This window comes from Charadrius vociferus, unplaced genomic scaffold, assembly GCF_000708025.1.
Source record: "Charadrius vociferus isolate BGI_N301 unplaced genomic scaffold, ASM70802v2 scaffold324, whole genome shotgun sequence".
NCBI lineage: Eukaryota > Metazoa > Chordata > Aves > Charadriiformes > Charadriidae > Charadrius > Charadrius vociferus.
In genome coordinates this window covers 5249282-5272377 of record NW_009648041.1, presented here as the reverse complement: position 1 = coordinate 5272377, position 23096 = coordinate 5249282, and the positions used below count along the sequence as shown (strand labels likewise).

At 41.6% G+C, this 23096-nt stretch overlaps 1 protein-coding gene across 1 annotated transcript in view; it reads left to right on the top strand.

The window, feature by feature from the left end:
- Positions 1-23096, top strand: part of PTPRG (protein tyrosine phosphatase, receptor type, G) — a gene marked incomplete at its 5' end in the record, with an annotated part of 318517 nt that overhangs the window by 275179 nt on the left and 20242 nt on the right. The window contains 2 exon segments of the mRNA XM_009883627.1: positions 2919-3010; positions 15612-15703. Coding sequence (XP_009881929.1) covers positions 2919-3010; positions 15612-15703 — 184 coding nt within the window.

Here is a 23096-nt window from a genome sequence, read left to right as displayed (position 1 = left end):
GTGGGGGAGAAGGCAGATACTAAATTGGCCGAAATACCTTTCAGTAGCCTTGATCCCAGCTATCAGTATTTATTACTACAAACTAGACACTCGTTTGAAAAAGGCTCTTCTTGGGCCCAGGCATTTCCTCACCCAGGCTGAAAAATGGACATTATCCAAACTGGGGATCTGGAGGCATCTGCCTGGTGCCCTGGGATGCGTGCACTGAGAGGTGCAAGAGTGGGAAACAGACCCAGTAAGCAGAACTTGCTGTAAAATTCATCCAGCGATTTTGTGAAACCAGTCGTAAAAGGTCTTTTAAAGATCAGCCCACTTTATCCTGCTCTCAATTTTGAGCATGCATAGTCCCATCGGTGGTGCCTTCCGCTGTCACCGGGCGCCCCTGAGACATGGAGGGAGTCAAGAGAACAAGGATGCGATGGCCTGTGCACAGCGAGCTCAGCTGCAGACTTGGAATATTTACAGCAGTTATGAGCAAGTGAAAACAAAAAAAAGAGTTTGAGAGGCATGTCTTCACCAAATGTGCCAGAATCCAGCACTGTAAAGTAATAAGTGTGCTGTATTATATACGTGTATACGTCAGACAAGAGTGTATTGTAGCATGACGGTTGTGACTTGAGAAAACCTTTAGTCAAATTCCATGGTGACTGACTTTTTAAAACAGCTACAGAACATCTTCCAGGAATAAAATACGGAATTGTTAATGACATTAATGATTGCAGAAAACTTTACTGTGTGAAATGTTCATTTAATACATTGTTATTCCAACATTGTGCTCAGCAGAGATATGCTGGACTGGGTATTCAGCTATCACCATCATGGGCCTTAACATATCACACAATGTGATTATCCAACACAATTACATGTTTTGAGGCTATTAAGAAAAAGCTGTCTTATGGCTGCATAAAAAACCATAATGCCAGCCTATCAGAGCCTCTCAGAGTATAAAATAACAAATTATAAAAAATAATTGCTTTCCTTAAGTATCATCAGCTTAAAAAATTCCTGTAAATCCCTACGTAAAGGTCTGTCTTTTTATCAAACACCTTCTTAAGGCCTTCATTACCGGGAAGAAGCCGTTCAAGGATTTTTGTAGTATTGACTCAAGAGAAAGCCTAAATACATCAAAATCAGGAACATTTTGCCTGTTTCATATTCATAGTTTCTTCTTTATGTGTGACTGATTTATTCTGCTGCATGCCCCCAGGGTGTGCATTGTCCGAAATAAAGGCTGCCAAAAAAAAAAAAAAGAGAACGGGGAGCAAGTAGTGGGGGGGAGTTCAGCCAACGTTTCTAAATGCTGCGGGACTATCGCATGTCTTGCGTCCTCGTGTGTGAATTCACCTTATGGTGTTTCTTAACAAAAGCATGCTCACTAAATAAATAACTTCAGCACAATGCAAGACATCGTGCCTGAAAATAGAAAGCTGCTCCCAGACAGTTACTCCATGCTGTGAAATCCGCTCTCTTCTGCTTCAGTATTGTCTTAAGTTGTACTTGTGCTGCCGTAGCATGTGGTTGCGTTATAAAGCACTGGGACTGTGCAGTAGAAAGCACAAATGCATAGAATGCAAGTGCCCGCAATTATTTTACTTTCTGGTTTTGCCTAAGAGAGTGATTTGAGTTTCAGTGACTTTTTTTTGCTCTCTGGAGTGTATGGATGTTGAAAACAAAGGGAGCGCAAATTGCTTTGACTATGTCCGGGAAGGCGGCTGTGCGGAGCGGGCTCCCTATGGGGAGCACAATGCCCAAACTAGAGAGGAGCAGACTGCAAGGCAGGAACTTATAAGCCACTACGTGCAAATATGTTTCAGCAAAGGGAACCGGCAACTTGACAAAGGGCTCCGCTCACAAGGCCGCCTGCAAACTTTGCCCAGGTGTTGAGGAGCAGTTCATTAAGGGCTGCAATGAGGGGGATCTTTCTGCAATGGGGATGCTATTGTTAAGCGCCCTGACAGATGAGAGCAGACCCTTCTCCTGCCACAATAGCTGCTCACACCAAGCAAGACTCATTAAATATTCAGTTCCAGCCTCAAGCAGCTCATTAAGTCAGCAATGAGCAGTGACGCCGGTGTTGGAAAACCCTGCCTCAGTTAACATCACCATGCAGAGTCTCCTCGGATCTCTTGATGTTATTCTGCTCAGTACCTTGTCTGTGATGACCAGCTTGTGCTCCCTGCTTTGCATTAAATACAGGTAAAGAAAGAGTCAGGTGGATTTAAGTTCTCCTGTTCTTTATAGGCCTTTTCAGAGATGAGTCCTGGGGCCCACACTAAGCGTCTATTGCATTTTTCTGTAGCAGCATCTGTAATACGAGTTTGCAGGAGGAGGATGGGATGAGGGTTATATGGCTTTAGCGTTAAAAAACAAACAAACGAAAAACCGTAATGTTTGAAGGATAACTTTCATGGCTAAACGTCATGATATGCAGCAGTTACGGATGCTGTATTACTGTCTGTTGGCTGTTACGCAGCAGAAACTTTTACAGTAAGGGTATTTTCCCTGGAAATGCTAGTGTCTTAGATGGATTTTGGCTTGAACTGTATGCTGAGTATGTTTGTTGTGTGCAAAGTTTCTTTCTGAATTATGTATTTGAAACCTGTTTTGCAACCACTAACTTTTGTGAGTATAATTTCATATTCAATAGTACTTAGCAATAATATATAGAGGCATTTATGATGGGTGGATGTCAGATGTCAATGAATTAGAGCACACGAGAATCTGGAATTAGGATTGTAATTGTAGAAAACGCACGTAATTTTTCACGCATCGATGTTTTAAAACTATAACGTCTGAAAGTATGGAGCAGAAATGGAACAGAAATGGAGAAGTAGAACACGTGCAGATGTTTTCGGCTATTTTTTCAGAGGGCAGTTTTTCACACCCTGAATCTATTTCTCTTCTTTTTCCTTTAACAGAAAGTGTTTTCAGACTGCCCATTTCTATGTGGAGGACAGCAGTTCCCCCCGCGTGGTCCCCAATGAAAGTATTCCCATTATACCTATTCCAGGTAAGACGAGCTTAATCTCCTGTGTTTGTGCTACTTGGAGTCTGTTTTAATTACATAAAGAAGGTTATGCTTGTGATAAATCATGAGGGTTTGGTAGAAATTTGTTGTATCAGTGCTGCTTCATTTAATTTAAGGTGCTTTGCAATGAGGCTCTGAATGCCAATGCTGTATTTTTCCATAGGCACCTCTCCCACATTATTTTAATAGAAATCTCAGAGTAACCTTTGCAAAATGTCAAAAACATGAGCAACACTTCTTAAAAACGCTAAGGCATTGCATCCAGGGTGAAACCAGCTGCTCCATCAGGGCAGGTTGTGGACGAGGGATATGCAGCTCCACTGCTCTCTCCCCCACTGGGGGACTTGCCCCCCACTTCCAGCGCGGGCAGAGGTGGGCTCTGCTGGGTCTTGGGGAGAAAAGCAAGACACAAGGATAAGCAAACGGTCTCAAGTAAAGTCCAAAGCCATCTGTTAATTTGGTATTAATCGAGTTAGCAAAGGTCAAATTCTCCTCTCAGCTATATTGAGAGCGAAGCTGGAAGCAGAGTTCAGCACTACGCTCTCTTCATGAGGCATTTCCCCTGGGAATTATTAAGTGCAGGATCCAGCTCCCTTTAAGCCGTGATGACAGAGAGCAGCTTGGTGCTACAGTGGCCTTTACAGCCTCTGCTTTGATGTTGCTCAGTTTCACGGGCAGAATTAAGATAAAGAAAATGTTGTATTGACCTCAGTCTGTCAAATGCTTGTACTTGTTGCTTCAAGGTGTTTTAAGGTTCCTTGTCATATTTTGTAATTTGTGTCATTCATCTAGGATTCAATCTGCAGCTAATTAGATTCATTTTACCAAAAAAAGTTCAAAGCCAGCTCTGAGCTGCTGAAGAAACATTTGTACGAGAAAAGCGAAAGAATCCAGTTACATTTTCCTTGATTTTATTCAGTAAACGTGTAACTCCTTTCTAGACAGAGTCTTTCAAAGTACCCATGGGAACTAATATGAAAGGTTAGCTATTACACTGCTGCAGAAAACGTTAGGCAGTTTGCCTTGCAGTCTGATGCTCTGCCACTGAAAATAAAAGAATACACGCTATCATCTCCTCTCCTTTCTGTGGCAGACGAAGTTGCGTGTCCTTGCCACTTCACTTCCTTAGCAAGGAGCCACCCTTCTTCTCCTTTAGGGTAACAGGAGATGGGAGGTTTTAGTCTTAGACCACCTGCGATGAGTTTTTACAAAAGAAGCTAGATAGCTGGAGAACTCCGTTCTTCCTACTCTAAAACCAGGAGGAGCACTTCCCTGTTGGGTCTGCTTTTGGCAGTGGGTTTAATGGTCCCACCATGCCTGCTCTTGTGTGATACCTCCTTAGAGCTTGGGGGCGGGGGGGCGCTAACCTGGACTCTGTGTCAAAACCCAGGGGATTACGGGCACAAGGCGGGGGGAGGAGAGAAATTCTGTCCCCAGAGAGAAGTCTCTTTGGCCAATGTATAGTTATTTTACTGTAATTGAGACAACTTTTTCTTAGATAAAGAAACCAGCAGAAAGCTCCATCTTTTCATGCCGCAGTCTGAGTTGTGGAGACAGTGGTTCTTCCCTGTTTCGCAGGGATGTTTTGATGGCCAGTCTTTTAAAGACTAGACGACATTCCTATAAATTGTAATGTAGGCTGAAGAAGTTCCATTAAAACTGTGCAGGTGGCAGGTACCATAAGGCCAGCACATGCACTAATGCTTCTCCAGCAGCCAGTTAGCATGTAACAACAAGTGACTGAGACCAGAACAACATTGCCACTTGGGGACATCTTCCTATGACCAGAGCAAGCCAAGCTGTTGGACCACCACAGCTTGGCTTGGACCTTTGGGTCTTTGTTGGTCTCGCTGGACCTTTGGGACTGATGTGATGCTACCGTCACTGCAGTGCACACTCTGGTCTGCTCAGGCTCGATAGAGCTATGAGTGAGGTGCTCACCCCTGATAATGGGCACTGCAAGTTAAGGCACCTGCTCAGCAAGTGCTGCAAAACACCTCGAAAAGCGTTGTAGTTAAAAATCTGCAAGGACTGCTGATGAGCTCTAAGGCATGTGAAGAACTGGGCCTTAGAGAGAGGCTTAGTCTAGTTGGATGCAAAGGTGAATCCAGCCCTCGAATTCCTAATCTAAAGACAAGGTTTTTGTGGATGTAATGGATGTTTAGACACCTCAATACAGACATCCAAATGGAGGTGCCTTAGTCTGAAGTTGAATCATGCCCAGAAGGTGTTAAGAGAGAATGAACTGATGAACTTGAAGATCTTGGCACTGACAATAAAGCTATTCAGGCCACCAGCTCACCCTCTGGAAGTGCCTCTCTGTGTCTGTGTTACTATTACCGGTACAGGGAGTCTGTAATGGAGCCTGTAATGAAGCTCAAAGTTAGTAGGGATAAATTCCAGCTATGTTGGCTTTTTCCAAAGATGGGAGATACTGCCTAGAAAGATCTTGAGACTCTCCTAAACATTTTCCTTGTTTGGAGATGTAGAAGAGGCTTGTTTTCCCCCATATACCTGTTGCTAAATGACAGTCTTCTCTGACGTCAGCTGCTGTTCCCACATAGGCAGCCCACTGACATGCGTTAAAAACATTAAATGACAAAATTCTCCCTTGAACTGATTGCAACTTTTGAAATGATAAGCCTCTGAACTTTTCCTCTGGAAGCTGCCAGAGGGTGTGAGAAAGTCTTACTTGCTGTGTTGATCCTAGAAGCAAAATATAAGTGGCATTTTCACAAAAGCAAGTTTTTCAAAGTAACCTTGCTATCTTGTGAAACCCTATCCGCCCAAAAGAAATTTGAATAGATCCCCATGGAACCATGCGTCTACCTCCTACAATTCAATGGAGCAACTTCTACTCTCAAATATGTGCAAGCGACCACACTGATGGCAATTTAGAGCAGCGTGTCTAAAGATGCGTAGTAGATTTGCCAGGGCCCATCTGCAGCACGCGGTGAGCTGCCGGTCGGAGGAAGCTGAGCGGGTTTGGGTTGGCTGGTCCTGGCCCAGGTGTGGGGTGGCTCTGCCAGATGTCTGGGAGCCAGGCACAGCAATGTCCTGAGGCAGCTCGAGAGGTTTCTGAAGCGGTGCTGGTGTCTCTGCGTGCCACCGCTCTGCTCCGTGACGTGTCGGCACACTCGGAGTTAGCTTCTGTGTTTATTTCTGCGCCACGTTCTGCTCTTGTTTGGGCAAGCTTTCTGTTTTCTCAGGTCTATGAACTCTAAAATCAATCTGCCAGCTACCTGCAATAGGCACACGGTACAACTTTTCAGGTTCAAAATCTAAAAAAAAAATCTTCTTGTAAAGGAATGATTTTACCCATTTTCTATTTCACTTCCCATGGTGTACGTGTTTAATTATTGTGCATGAAGCCACATCACCCATAGGCATGTGCCTATCTGTGCAAATTTGCTCCGAGACCCAAATCATTATCATTATTCATAATTATCTGCACTGCTTGATCTAGAGAAACACAGGACAAAGGAGTTATCATTAACTGAGTCACCCACTGGATATTACAACTGAGGTATAAATCTAAACTCACATAAGCCTTGTGCCTGACAGTATTGCATCTATAATCAATGGCAGATCTCTGAAACTCCCCTGCCATTCAGCCTAACAACATCATTTCTCCATATCTTCTCTCTTTGCCTCTACACTCAGTTAATTTTGGCCACATCCGTCTCATCTTTGCTTGGATCTCTTCACTGTATTATTTGGTCTTGGCAAGATCTCTTCCCAGCAAACCAGCTCCTGTTCAGTTAGGGTTGGTTTTTTTCCTATAGCTGAGTCAGTAGCTGGTTAAAACATTTCTGGACTTGATCCTTTTTGGTAGAGTTGCATAAGTAAGAATAACAGCAGCATTGTCGCTGCAGACCTGTATGTTTTGCAGCACTGCGAAACAAAAAGCATCCCTTATCAGTTTCCCTTTTTTCTCATCACAAGACCTGCTCCACGACAGCAGTGCCAAAGTTCTCCTCTGTGCAACTTAGATGATATCAAATAGTGGAACTAGCACAAATTCCACTTCTTCCCTCTTCCTCTTCTCCTTTGTTTCAGAGCTTTCCTGCTCTTGGGTGGTGCATTGTTCTGCATCTTGCTGTGGCTTTACTGGTTCCAACGGATGCTGTGGCACTGATGTCAGCAGGACTTGTGGAATCAGTACAGAGATAGTTGAGGCTTGACCCTATAGCAAAACTCAAAACTCTGCGTAGTCTTGACCAAAGTCCAGAGAAACATGGCTCGTAAAGAACGCAATGGTTGGCCAATGCAACTGATTCATTTCACATATTATTCCAGATGTCTTTCACCATTTCTAGTATAAGTAAAATGTCTCAGATGTGATTCCAGTCATTTCAGCCATGTTTAGACTACAAGACTAAGGGGCACTTCCCAGTTCTTGGATCAAGGTGCAGTTTTAGGTTTAAATGGCAGGAAATTAATTTTTTAACTAGTCCTGGAGTTTATGAATAGTGTATTTAAAGTAACTAGAGGCAGAATCTGGTGGAGAAACATTCTCATGCTTCTTCAAGAATGAGTCAGTGTGGGTGCATGAGCCCGGGAAATAGTGGAGTAGCCAAGTACTTTGCAGTGAAAAGGTGTCTTGACCACCTCATGCAGTCATGCGAGGGTGTGGAGGCCAGTGCAGCCGTTGTCCTCCTTCATTTCCCCTTGTCTTCTCATGGTTACAAGAAAGAGTCCCATCAAGTGTCCAACTCTTAGCTTCTGTTAAATCTCTGCAGAATTTTGAAAACTTCTTCCTTATTCCTTCAATAACCATGGTTGCCTTGAACCTTTCCTGATCGGAGGTTCAATTTTATGTGTTTTTTACAAGCTCAGTTCCTGTACTTCTGATATCTTCTGGTAGCATCCACCCTGAGACTGTTTCTATTAAGAGACTCTAACAAGAGGTATCTCATTTGACAAGGAAACTGCAGGTTCCCAACAGAAGCTTAGTATCTTACTGTTTTCTGCTAAGATATAGCTGTCTCAAGTTGCATCCCAAGAGCTAATGAGCAGAGCACCAGGACACGTCTGTGGCCACTACAGGGAAAGCGTACTGAGCACAGTGATCTTCTGGGCTATAGACTGGCGAGGTACGGGGAAAAGTCCTAACTGCAGCTGAGGACTTATTTCTCAAGGGCATGAAGCTCTTCACTGAGCACAGAGGTAGTGCTCTTCGGCTGTTTAAGACTTTATTTCTGCTTTCTGCTCCCTGCGGATTTATGTTCCAGCACCATATTGTGAATTGTACCTATCTTCAGCTTCAATTAAATTCATGAATGCAATATTGCAAACACAGCCATTCTCTGAAGCCAAGAAAATATCAAGGTATTTTAGGGAACATCCACCTTCCTTTTTTTATCTGCTATCGACCCTGCTTCTGTAGCACCCTGAAGAATTTATGGTTTGATATCTAGTCATGATACTTGTAGTGGAAGCTTCAGGAGTTGGCTAAATCACCGAAGATGTGTTTTCATGGTGGCTATGTGAAATGTGTACAGATCCTTTTCTGAGAGCCATCACACTGGGCTGCGGAGAGCCCTGGAGTTGAACCTCCATGTGCTTAAATGTAAGGCATGTGTGTAATTGATGGGATGACTGGGACCTGAGGATGGAAATGTGTGAGATGAAAATTGTGTTCCTTAGCAGGCAATCCCAAATAAGATCATGTTTAATGTCTGTGCTAAGGGAAAATTCACATTATTTCATTCTCTTGGATTGAAATTGGTTTTTTGCTTAAAGGGAAGAAGTGTATTGCTATTACATTTATAATTAATGATAACCTAATCTAAGATTTGTACAGGCAGATTTAAACTGAGCTCTTATTTTGACACACATAAAATTTTATCATTAACATCTTTATATTGCTGACTGACACATGGCTAATAGCATTGTAGTAGATTAAATCTTGAAGCAAGAGAGATGAATGTAGCTACAATATTACACAGGTGATTTTTCATATTCTGCTTTTTCATGTGTCTCCCCTTTATCAGAAACCTGCCCTTGTGTTCATTTGACTTGATTATAACAAATAGATAGCAATTATCTTGCTGGAAGGACTTCTGTGGTTTTCTCTCAACATGCCCAACTACCCAGGGCTCTCAAATGTATTCAAACTGTTTTCTGTGCCTTTTCATGTTGAAAGGTGGTTTTTATTAAAAACAGTATTTCATAAACACGTGATTACGAAAATGTGAGCATTCGTTAGGAATAGTGTCCAACTGTTAGTAATTTATTTTTTATCTTAATTTATTTTAATTTATAATTTGTCTTAATTACTGAGGTCAGTGACTTCGGGAGTAGTTTGAGCTCCTAGAAAGAAACCTACAATGTTGTCTTTTTAGTATTTATGCAGATATGATCTCCACAGAAAGCAGACACCTTCTCACTATTAAGGGGCTTAAAATGACTTTGTTTTATTACAAATTAATTGATACTCATGTTATACAAATAAAACTGTTCTTATATTTCTGCCCATTTTTTATACAGCAAACTATGTGATCAGTCAGAAAAATTAATTACTCCAAATGAAACACAATGGCTTCAGTTGTGTTCCTATTATATAGTTCAGCAAGGAACGCCAGCATAATGAAGAATGAAAAGCTCTGACTATATAAATGTGTATAATTCAAATGCATTAAATCTAAAATTTCTTAAAAGCGGGGTACCACCCTTTTTTATGTGTGGAATTACTCGTGGAGTCTGGTATTTGCGTGAGTTAGGGCAGGATCTGGCTGTGGACTGTCCTGCTCAAACATTTCAAATTCAGTCAGGGCCAAAACTCGAGCTGCATGTGAAGCTTCCGACCCCTGTTAGTGTGTGCACTGTGGAGTGTACACTCAATCTGTGGCTCTAGAGATTTTTGTCTCAGCTTCTTTATAGAGGTGAACACCTCTCACCTCAGCAGAGCTGATAGGGATTTTTCAATAATCTCTGCTGGGGCAGAATTTTACCCAAGGGTGTGTAATTAATCCTTGCAATATTCTTTATGATCAGCCAGTCTTCTAGAGACAGACCGAGTACAGACATAGTTGGCCTTTACATCCCCATTTAGTACTGTGCATTGTGTGCACTCTCACATTGCGTGGTACAGCTGCATAGATCCTATTTAAATCCGTTCTGCGAGTGCCCCATTGCTCGTTGTGGAAATGAATCTGTTGGAATTGTGCTCCACATGGTTCTGCTGCAGTCCTGCATGTGAAGGCAAGCTTTTGCTATAGTTCTGCAGCCTTTACTCTGATAGGTGTTGTAGCTTATAGAATGGCTGTTAAAATCAGTTTTAAGTAATATGCATCCTAAATATTGATGGTAGGTATTCCAGCTGCTTGCAGAATTTTCCCACCCCTTTTTGAAACAAAAAAAAAAAAAAAAAAAAACTCCACTGAATGTGGTTAACAATAAAATAAAAATTAAAAAAAAAAAAAAAAGAAGTAGTCCTGGGATTGCATTCAATGTTCTCTCCAGCAGTGGAGAATAAGAGGGTGGAAGATGAATCGACATCCCAGGGTTGAGTGCTGCTGGGAACAGAAAGGTGTTCATTTGCTATGGATGTGGGAAAACATTTGTCAGATATGTTGTTTTTCAGTGAGTTAAAAGATCAAATCCAGTCCTACTATGAGCCTACTGGTAGATATTTCTTTCCAATTGGGAAAACTGTTTTGCAGAAGATGAGAACTGTGGAGGATATGCTATTGAGAGTGGATTCTTCAGGATTATTGTCACTAACAATGTCACTGGTTTCACGATTGTCATGAGCCAGGTTAGGTTTGTGCCGCCTTGAGAAAGGGCAGTTTCTCTGTCACTTCACTATTCCTCATGGTAATAAGTAAGCTCAACCCATCTACCCCACTGACAACTAATCCTTCTTCCTCTTCCCCACAAATCAATTAATCCTTTCTTATAGTCATCAGTCAGATCAGCAGACGGATTCAGTTCACCGCTCAGCCCCGCAGGCGGGGAGAAGGGAGTGGGAGAATCCCCTCGTCCTTTGGCTGAAGCCAGCTGTGAAGAGCACGCTGAGAATTGATGGAGGTGTTTCTGAGATGCAAGGGACAGCACGGGGTTGCTGAGCGGTGCAGTAAGTGGCTGCTGTTGGAGCAGATGGGCCAAGCCACGTGAGAGCTATGGCACATGAATCCAGGTGGCTTTGCAAATGAGAGACTGAAGTGCAGCGACTAACAAACAAATGGAATAAGCTTTCGCATTAGAAGTAAGGCATAAGATACAAGGAGTATATTGGATTTAGTAGACTGAGTAAGATAACAGCTGAAAAACAGAAAGCATTTAGAAACAGAATGAAAGACATGGGAGAATCTTCTTACCAAGACTTCTTCATGTGTGTCAAACGTCTGGTCTGCAGAAATACCAAAGCTCTAAACTAGACAAGGGTAATATGAGGAAGCACTTTGGTTTTGACCTTCTGGATTAATTCCTGACCCAAACCCATCTATTCCAATGCAATGCCACTAAACTATCCAGTGAGCTCTCAGGCTATAAATGAATCAAAATGAATCTGAGGTCTTATTATGTGGAAAATGCCATCTCTGATACAATATCCCATTTTTCTTTTGAAATTGGCCCCTATTGCTTTAACATTACAAAGGCAGCTTATTAAGTGGGAGATAGGGGAAAATCCTTCCTGGTAGGATTGCTAATTATCCAAACTTTAAATGTAGCCCTGTTTGAACTTTATTGTTCCTATACACTTCGGGCTTCTTTTGAAGGTGGCTGTCTTCTGAAGGAATGTATTAAGTATTCTCCTTTGTCAATTGTCGTTTCTTAGAAAATGAGTTGTAGGTGATGGTTTTCCTCTTCTATCTCTTTTTAAACAAACTTGACTTTCTTCTTGGGATTCTCCCTTTGTGGCAGGAAATAATCTGCACTGTGGTCCCCTTCGGTTTTGTGGTTTTGATACTCCTCTCAGGTGCTTGTCTTGGACCAGCCAGTGAAGATGGGAACGCCACCAAAGTGTTAAATACCCAGCATAGTAATTAAGACCCCCACCCGTCAGCTTCAGTAGTGCCGCATTATAAAGAATATTATCAGTGATATTATTTATAGTAATAAATATATATACACACAATTATTTTAAAGTTTTGGAGACTTTTGCCCCTGTCCATCTAAGATTGCTTCTTTCTTTGCATAACACAAAGGGTAAGTACATTAGTATGGTGCCAGATTCAGCTCATATTTTGTAGTGATGTAAATTCAGAATCACTTTATTGACACTGATAAAACAGATGGCGAAACCCAAGCTAGACAGAACTGTAATTATATCTGCGGTGTTAGAGGGGAAGGTATGTTATTAAAATGTTTCCCTCTTCTCTTTGAATGATGTGCAGGTCTTGCAAAACATAAGTATCATACTGACAATATCAAATGTCACTCTACCTTTTGGATGGGAAGAAGTATATGGTGCAAAAGGGAATATGTGCAGAAGAACTATGAGAGCTCCTAATTAGCCATTATAGGATTCCATTAATCTCTTCAATCGACTAAAAGAATTATAGTCATCGAAGTCTATTTGTCTTAAGATGGAAAGAAGGCTTAACCAAAGCCTTTGGACTGACAATAGTGCAAGGAAAAAAGGATATTCTGTGCATCTAGCTACATCTGTTGGTTTTCTTAGAGAAGGTCACAGCCATCTTCAGATAATGTCAGAGCAGATCTCATTCAAGAGTGCAGAGTATATTAGTACATCTTTTACCGGAGGCTGACAAGCTGCCCGTGGCCAAGCATGTGGATACCCCAGCTAAAGTAATTTGTGTTCCTGGCTGGCAGTTTGGAGTTGGAGGTCACGAATAGAAAAATAGAGGCCCAAATTACTTTAGCACATTTCTGTTCCGTTGGTCAGTGTAATAGACTATATCGTACATACAGCTGCTCTCCTGCGGCTATCGGCAGGGGGCACGACGGGCGTGCAGCCGGGGAGCTGCCGTGGGCTGCGGGTCCCTCAAGGGGTGGCCTCCGCGCAGGACCTGCCACGTCTTGCACGGTCAGTAGGGCCGTGTTATCCCAGCAGTTTGAAAGCCAGAAATCAGCAGCGATATTTTGAGTTACTAACATTTGCGGTTCTGATTTTAATCTTCCTAATATGAAACGATTATATTTGCTCCAATGTGGTTTTCCCAAGTTATGCTTATGCGGCTTCAGCCATGTAAACTTCCTCTCACCCAGTGAGCTCATATGTTAACAGCATTTCATACTTAACTTATTTAATGTTCAATTTTTGCCCATGTTATCAAACAGGGCAAGAAACTGCATTGGGTTAAGGCTTCTGAAGGGAATCAGAAGTGAAAATGCAGAAGAGGAAAAAGGGAGGAGAAACAATAAAGGATAGTGAAAAACAGAGAAGTGAATTAGCAGTGGCTATAAAGGTGGAGACATACTGCCACCATGCAGTGATGATGATAAAAAGAAAACTAACCATATTTTGCCGTGGATCTCTGGTGCAGACCCATCCTTGAAATTGGTGGGAATTCAATGGACCAGAGAGCACGTTATCTCTAATGTATTTTTTGGCTCACGGATCACAATTAAAATTAAATTCTGCCTTCTGCAAAATTAAATTGGACACACTGGTCTGCTGCAGTGAGTCCTTGATCTTGGTTGGTCTCAGTTGAGCTAGGCTACTCAAGAAAAAAAAGACCAAATGATAACTATGGAACTTTTCTTGTGAGAGTATGTGAAATTGCTATCGTAGCACAAGTTCTTTTCAAGGAAATCTAGGATGTATGGGTTGCTTTTCAGGAGAAGAAAGATTGTTTTGCAGGCTCTCACTATTGACTGCAGTTCCCATAGATCATTTCATTCAAGTGTCTTGGCTGCAAAAATATTAATACAAATGTTGTTATGAGATGATGATGCTCTCAATATTACAGAGAATAAATGTTATCACTTAAATATTGTAAAGTGCCAGCATTTCTGCATGCTGCAGCTTTTTGCTAAGATGAGCATACACTTGTCATGTTTTGAATTCTCTATTATTCAGTAAACGAGCATGTGGTTAATTAAAGTAGCATTACTATACTGGGAGGTGATCAGATTGCAAACATAACTTTAGCAATTGGCTCTTGTAAATAAAATAGAAGAGAGCTGATTGAAATCGGAAAATGTCAGTAAACAAAAAAAGCCACCTTAGAGCATTACCTGATAAAATGAGAGTAGAGAAGTAATGACGTGGTCAATATTAACTGCCATCAGATGGAGAGAAATCAGATTGTCAGGGATCTATAAAATTCTTGCCAAAGTAGAACCTCATTTACACATACAGATCTTCCTACCCTTTGCTAAGAAAAGCATATGTGACAGCTTAGAGGTTTTAGCTGCCAAAGATCTTTCACTCTGAATACAGTAAATGTCACATCTATTTATTTATCGTTAAATTTTGCTAAGTATCTGTAGAAATATTTGGATTTTTTCTATCATAATGTAGATGTTTAAAAGTAAAAGAATCCAGATTATAATGCAGCTGTAGCACCAAACCATATGGCTGCTAAACGGGAGCAAAAATACACCACCGAATTACTGGAAGTAAACATAAACTGGATGCGATCTTCAGAAGAATATTAAATGGGATATATAAATACCAGAGTATTGCCATAAAATCACGCAAACAGACAATAGTAGCCATCAGGCAATAGATTATTTCACATGCTGAAACTAATCACAGTTGTATAGCAATTTACATTTTCTAAATGCCAGACTGAAAATATTAACTAATGAATCTTGGCAAGCGCAGTGTTTCTACCAACTGCAGTGGCGGTTATAACAACATCTAGGCCTTTTTTGAGAGCGAGAAAGAGAGAGAAATAAGGCAGCCATCCTCCACCCCAGCTTTATTAGAATCTGTCCGGAGTCCCAGGTGCTCAAAACAGTCTTGTTTGTCTTTAATTCAATTCAAGCCTTTGACTTCTTTCTTTTACAAAAACGTCTGCGGGTGATTTATTGGTATATTGGGTGGAATTTGCACTGTGCTGAGCAAGAACAAATGGTCCAGCGGAATACATATTCAATGTTATGAATAGTGCCTGGTGTGAGAGAGAACTCAAATTAGTGTAGGTGTTGCGTTGCCTGTTCTTTTGCTCAGCGACAGTTTTGTGATAAGTCCATTTGGATTGTACATCATTGTGTAAAAAGGAAAAAGTTAATAACTTTCAGGAGAAAAACCTATGTCTCTGCTCAGTCTGGTAAAAACTTACTGGGGGCAATTGTCAACTGTACTTTCATATTTTGGGTCTCTTCTTTTTATACAATGTGGAAGGAGAGGAGGCCTCTTCACCCCATCTGCAGCCATCTTCAAACTGCGAACAAGAACTAAATGATCCTTGAACTTCAATTGGACTTTGTAAATTATCATCATGGGGAATAGACTCTCAGTATCCATAACTGCAGAGCTTAGAATTAGAAATATAATATGAAGAGTTTACTTAAAAATGGGCCAGATTCATCAAGATTTATTATTATTGAACTAGCTCTGCCCCTGGAAACTCAAATCGAAGTGATACTGAGTGAAGACTTTCTCTCCTGAAGTTTTTGTGTGAGACAAATAGCAAATCTGAATCTCTCTTTCTTTCTACAGATGATATGGAAGCAATTCCAGTCAAGCAGTTTGTTAAACACATCAGTGAGCTGTATTCTAATAACCAGCATGGATTCTCGGAAGACTTTGAGGTATGATTTAATGATCCACTAATAAAATGTTATTTTCCTAAAGTCAATTGTGTGTTAATAGTTAGGGACCGTGCGACATCTGTGTGATGTTGTCATGTCAGGTAAATGCAATGCTCGAAGGTATCAGAAGAAATAGGGAAATACCGGTTTGCTAACAGGTATGAACAATGTGGGACTGGGCATTTACAGGTGCTTTGTAACCATCACAGATTTGGTGCCTGTAAAGGGGTGTCCTCCGAGGTTTTTATTAAATAGGAAAAGCTGCCTGCAATCCCTCAGGAATGACATGGAGATAAAAGCAGTTGGGTTTAACTCCAGGCTCTTCTTATAATCTGCAGCTTATTTTATTCTTGTTGGCCCAGAATTTGCTCCTCTTACTCACACTGAGAAGTCACATACCCCTTGAGTAGCCCAAAAGGAGTAAAGTAGTGCTCACTATAAGTAAGAGTAGTAGAATTTGGTCTTTTCTGAGAACCCAAACTATGGGTCGGTTCCTGGAGTCCTTGTTCATCCTCTGTTCAGCCAGGAAAGATTGCTGTTGAAGTCATTGGTATTTGGTTCCAGTAAAACCAAGGAGAAAGGCTTCAGGATTTAGTTGGTAGTATTTACCTAATGAGACTATTTTAAACTTTGCATCTTGTTACCTGTTTAGGACAGATTCTGACCTATAAATCTGCTATAAATTGGAGGTAATTCTAATGAAGTGTAAACAGTTTTCCACCTCTGGATTACCAAACCTGTATTGCACAAGCATGGTAAACATCCTGCAGTGTGAGGATGGGCTGCAGAGTCAAGCCTTAATAAGCTCAAGTTGGTATTCTCTGGCTAGTTTTTAGGCATTTATTTCATTCAGTGTAATCACAGTCACTGCTGAACTTTTGGAAGTACTGAGAAGCAGGAGGAGCCCCAGGAAACTGCACGGAGCTGCGCTACTGGCATCCCCGCCAGCAAAAGGAGGTGTGTTTGTGCCATGCATGTGGATCAGAGAGGCAGCTCTGCTTACAAACAAGGCAATGAAACAAAATAGGTGGCCTAATATCTACGGCTGCTTCACTTACTGCAGTAAAGACAAGACTGTATGCAGGAATTGTTTTTAATGGGATCATTTAAAACATTTATTGTTGCTGTTTGGTTACTGTCTATAAAGAGTGGCTGCTTTGTCTGATGCCCAAAGACCGTTGTGTAAGTTAAAAACATTTTGTATTCATGAGGAAGGCAAATGTGTAAGGTGTTAAAGTGATTTAGTTCAATTGACTGCTGGCTGGATGGCTGAGCAGGAATATTGAGGCATTTAACAATGTTGATGGTATTCAGGACAAACATTTATTCTCCAGGGAGTAGAATTTGATCAGGATGATCAAATGCGACTCACTCTTCTCAATTATTTATAAATTGCGACCCCAGTGCTATTCATCACAGCTGGGTTTTACACCATTTAATTATTCAAAATAATCAGCAACACATCTGTAAACTTGGTCTGGCTTTAAGCAGGCTTTGCTTCAGCTGTCGCAAAATCACTGCTATTAACAAATGTTGGACACCTTCCGCCCATGTTTTAGCAAAGAAAAACACTGCTTTAATGGCCCTATTTTTTCCCTTCCCTCCTGGAGCTCCCTGCTGCGTGTGCCACGCCGCGGCAGCCAGTCGGGAGCGATGGCTTTGGCCAATTAGTCCTGTTCTGAGGAGCGCGGGGTCCCCTCTGAAGGGAAGTTAAACTCCACCGACTGCACTGCACACACCGAATTCTGTTCTCCGTGCTGGCTTAAAATTTGTAGTGTCTCCTTTGAAGTCAGTATAGCTACTCCAGGTGCGTTTCTCTGTAGCTGAGGTCTCATCTTCCTAAAGAGTAAATGAAATGTCCTCCTAGAGTAAGGAGAAGGAGTAGGAGCAAGTTGATCACTGTCTGGGATAAACCATCCGGCTCCCTTTCTGACCTGCTGACGCCTCCTGGGCCTGATTTTCTTCCAGTGATGGGACAAAAGAGTCAGATCCAGGATTTTTCACACATCCTGTAGGTAAAATGTTTCTTGAGTGCCTAAACTGACTCAGAGATCAGAATCCCAGTTTCGAAAGTGGCTGTGGGATAGAGGAGCTTGAGGTTACATTTATACAGCAGCTATTGGAAGTGGTTAATGGTGTAACCTCTCACATCCAGTAAGATCCGGCCATGGTGTATGTGCTGGAATCGTATCTGCCAGCTAGAGTGAAGGCTTAGCTAATGTTTTATGGAGAAACAGCAGGATTCCAGCTGAAACAGAAGATCCAGTGTCACAGGGCTGCTAGCCTTGGGTGGAAAGTACCACAGCCATATCATGACTTCATGCCTGGAGAACTTCTGAAAAGAGATATTAGGTTCTGCAGTCATATGGGCTTTTTACAAAAAAATCTGCTCCTTGCGTCTAAAAGGAAGAGAGAAGAGGATGGCAAGGAGATGCTGAAAAAAATGTGAACAATATTACACACAAAATGAAACCTCCCAAAGCCAGTCAATGCATGGGATTTTTTTAAATGAGAAAAGGATCAAAAAATTTCTTCAGAAGTTTCTGTGGGAGGAGGTTTGATGGTGAAACCTGTGGAAGGAAAGACTAAGCTATGCACTCACCTACTCTGCCTGATGTAGAAAGTAAACATTCTCCGTTTGTTTGTTGCTAGTTTTTGGTGTAAGTCTTCCTGTGTTTTTGGCAGCATGTCATGGGTTGTATTGAGTTGGTTTTTACATGAAGAAGATTCCTTTGAAAGTAAATTGTGCGAATACTCCCTCCTCCTCTTAAAATGAGCTGTAATTACAGCTAAATATTTTGTGAATGTGCTTAGGAAGCATTTTATGTGCAGGGGAAAAAAGAACTTTGAACTCACAAACCTTTCCTTGGGAAGTACATCCAAAACGAATCCTTATTCCCTTGGGTAATCATAGTGCAAGTAGCCAGCTTTATTGTCTGGTGATAGCTGGGCTTTCTTGTATATACAGAATTGTTAAGATTTCCTTTGAGTCCTGTGATTTTTCGATTTTTGATATAAACTAGAAATATAAGGCCCAATTTAATACTGAACAACAAATAGCTCTTTTAAATAAAGTCCACAATCCTGCATCGCCAGTGCTGTTCTCTCATATAACTCTGTATTCCACCTTTGAATTTGTTTAACCCAATACTGAAAAAAGTTCAAGGAGGTTTTTTGGCTTGCTCTTGGGCAGCCCCAGCACCCTTTTGCTATGGCACATAGAGTAAGGAACCACATTTTTACAGGGCAGCACTGGGGCAGGGTTTAGTGGCAAGACTGAACAGAGATTGAGAGGCTTCCTGAGCCAGAGATTATATCTAATCCTTGCCTAGCCAGAGATTCTCTTGGCATCATTATGTTTAATAGTCTTTGATAGATCTTCCACAAATTTCTAATTGCCTCTTGAACCCTTTTAGACTTCTGCATCCCATGCAAAGCATCCCATGGCAATGAATTCTACAATTTGTTCCACAAGAACGGACTTCCTTTTGCTTTCAACTCATGCCTAATAACTTCTCTGGGTGCCTCCTAGTTTTTGCATTACAAAGTACATCCCTGTTCACTTAAAAGCCTCACATGATTCTGTCTGCCTCGCTCGTATTCCCCCTTAATCATCTGCTTTCAAATCTGAAGAACTATTTAATTTGTTTGTTTGAGGAAGCCATTCTAGACTCACGATGACTTGTTCCTTCTGTGCCTTTTTTTCTTCCTTTACTGTATCCTTTTTGAGATGGGAAAGCCAAAACCGTGCGCAGTATTTAATGAGTGGGTTTACTGCAGAGTTCTGTGGGAGCAAAGTGGTGTTTTCTGTTTGGTTTTCTATTACTTTCCTCCTTCCTAACATACTATTTGTTTTTTAACAACTACTGAGCACTCAGCTGACACCTCCAGAAAACTATCAGCTGTGACCCCAAGGTCTCGTCACTGAATGGCAATAGCAAATTGGGAACCTGTCAGTATGTATGTATAGTTAGGGTTGTTTTTCCCAAGTACATCACTTTGCATTTATCAACATTGAATTTCATTTGCCATTTTATCACTCAGTCACTCAGTATTGCGAGATTGTTCTGCTTCCCTTCACAAAAAGCTTTTGTTCTAATTATCCTGAGTAATTTTGTATCATGAACGGACTTTGTCTCCTCTGCAGTCCATTTATGAATGGAATTAGGTTCCCTTACGGTCCCACAGGTGAAATCTGAACACTGACAATTCCTGGGCTGTGAGTCCCACCTTTAACCTGTTGGTATACAAGGCGAGTTTTCCTTTTGCTCCAAGACAGATCAGTTTTTTTAAGTAATGTTTTCTGAGGGGCCTTTTCACAAACATTTTGGAAATCCAAATATGCTATTCTCTTTCAGACACCTTATGGACTTCTTCAGGGACCTCTCCATAGTGTGTTACAGGCATTCACTAGCTCTGCTATTTATTACAGCGTCTAGCAGTTTGCCCCCCAGAGAAGTCAGATTTAGTGGGCTGTAGTGCCTGAAATCCCTTCTGGATCTCATTTTAAAAACTGATGTCACATTTGTCATCTTCTGTTCCCTTGATAGCCTGACCATATAGGGTGCCCTCCAAATTCTTGTTTCAAAAAGAGTGTGAAGTGCCACCTCCCACGGTAATGCTTTTCGCTCCCTCCCCCTGGCCGCTTACTGGAATAACACAGTAAGTCTCTTGAGGATTCACGTCCTTTTGCTCTAGGAAAGGAACACTAAGCCAAGGAATCACCCTCCATCCCCAAAGCTAACTGTGAATTTTTGTAGTGTAATGCGGTATTTGGGTTTTTGAGATCAGACAATTTTATTTCCCTCCTCCCTAATTCTGGAGTGGGTTGGTCAGTGCTGCTGCGGTAGCGATTAGAGTGGGTGAATGCAATCTCCGCAGACCTCTCCTGCCTGTGGCCGTGTGAGTGTAATGATTCATTGCCAATTTGGAGTCTGAACAGGCTGGCTGAACTTGGAGGCAGGCTGTCTAGCTCCCTCATCACATAAATTGAAAATATCTTTATACTCCAGTGGCACCTTCTTCTAAATGTCCTGAAATGTAAGAAAATAACATAAATCTATATCTTCAGTGATGTGGCAGGGATTTGCTAACGTTACTCTCATGGCTGCTGCTGCTTGGGGCAGGGGTCACTAGCTCTTTTTAACCATTGACCTCAGCATGTTATTCTCTAGCGAAGGGCTGCATTGAAGACAGATAACGCTGCCCTCTGCACATTTCTTGAGACACTAAAAATGCTATGTAGTTATACTGGCATCCCTTACAGATTAGACACAGCTTACACCAAACACATGCTTATAACTGCATCTACACCGAGGAATTTGGCAGTAGAAAGATGCCATTTCAAAAGCATGCTGCTAGCAGACATTACTGCACTGGGAAATGTTTTATAACCCTGGCCCAAAACTGCTATAATTAGAGGTATTCCCAGCCTGTGCGTTTCTGTACTGAAACCAAAGGGAAGCAGCACTGTGGAGCTGGAGGAGGAAGGATTGCTGCAGGAGAGGGTCTTCCTGGAGCGCTCCATTCTTATCTCACCACTTGACCAACCCTAAGAAAATGATCTTGTGAATTAAGAGATAAATTTGAAGAGAAGCAACAAAAGACGTTCAGATACACGGGCTTTCTGTTACTAACCGTAGTACCGCAGCCATACCCAAAGATTCTGCCTGGAAGCCCCGCTCACAGGAGCCGTAGCCCCTCACGGGCAATGCCAAGGTTTCAGTCGGACTCTGACACCTCCCTGCCTAATGAAGGGCAGGAAACTGCAAGCAAACGGTCCTCCGCCATCCTCTCCTCTCTCAGTCATTTACATTAATTTTTAGCTCTCTGTTCATGATTCCACCACAGTTATTCCTGTGTTGAGTCCTTTCGGTTTGTTTATTTTCCCCTTCTTTCTAGGCTGTCCCCAGCTCACCTCTCTCTTGAGTGCTGTCGGAGAGTTTATACTAGTGCTAAATTATTGCAAAAATCTACACTATTCCTGTGGGATATCTTCAAATACTGTCTGCTGTCTCTCTTGGTATGCTGTCTTCGTGTTTGCTGTGATAAAACAAACAGCAAGAGCGCTACCACAGAATTCTCTAATTTGGGATTAAAATAATAGATCAAAAACGATTTTAGGGATGGATAAACTAGCTGCTTTCATGCTGCAAAAATATCACAGTAACATCAAAACGTAGCTATGGATCTTCTCTAATTTAGTCCTTCAGATTAGGATCCTTTCTTTGTTCACGATTCCTCCTCATTGCTATTCATAGGCTTTCACAGTTCAGCCCCTGCTAGGACATCAGACTGAAGTAATGGGAAACAACAGCAGCACTGCATAAGGCCAAATCAAGAGACCGAGTTCCTGCTCAGTCACTGTAGCAAAAATTCTTGCTCAGAACCTAATATTGCCAGCAAGACGCTGGAGCAGTTTGATTTTACACTTAAATGGAAATTCTTTGAAGTTTAGAAGAAACTAATCTGTAACTTGTTTCAGAAAGGCAATGAAAATGGGTCGTTAAACCTGGGTGTATCAAATTGCAATTAGCATTAGCATGGACAATATAATTAAAAGGTAAATTAGCCATAATAGCATAGGCTAGAACACTTTTTACAGTAACTAACGGTCAATTGAAACCATGTACTTTGGTTTCTTGGGTTGTCAATGATAAGTTGAAAGGACAGAATAAGAGCCTGTATCCATTCATCTTTGGACAGTAATGTGTTCTGCAAAGTTAAACATGAGGAGCGGCAGTGTGCTAGCCAGCTGCGGTTAAAATCGGTGGAAAAGACTAAGCGGGATTAAGGAAAGCCAAAGAAAAGACTCTAGAGCTGAAATGTTTGTGGATGAATGACGGATGCGGTGATACGGACGCTATCTGTCCTGCTCCGAGGTGCCAGTAGCAGTTTTGTGCTAATTGGAGAAGAATTTGCTTAGGCTGCAGTGAGCAGCCTGGGATCAGACCTGACCTGGTGGCCTGCCTGCAACCTTAACTTGTAGTAATAATATAATCATGGTGATGTTTTAAATGCAAATGAAGGACTTGGGAGCCAGTGAGATTTAGAAATCCCGCGTTGTTCATTGCATCAGAAATAGAAAATGCCGGGAAAGTAAATATGTAACATACATAAATGTGGTAAAATGGCATAATTAGGATGTTGACTTTTTGGAACTTTCTCCAGGGTGGTATTTATTAACACGGGGCTGTCCTCTTCTGCCAAAGGGTAAATAATACTCTGAGCAGAGGCACAGATAACAGGCTGCAACTAGTCCTGTCTTCTTGTCTTGCATTTTGTGCATTGATGAAAGACAACCACCTTGACTTTAATAACAAAGGAATGTTAACTTATGCCTTACTGTCTGGTGGGGTGAGCCTGTGGTTTAGTAATTTGCTACTAGAATTTG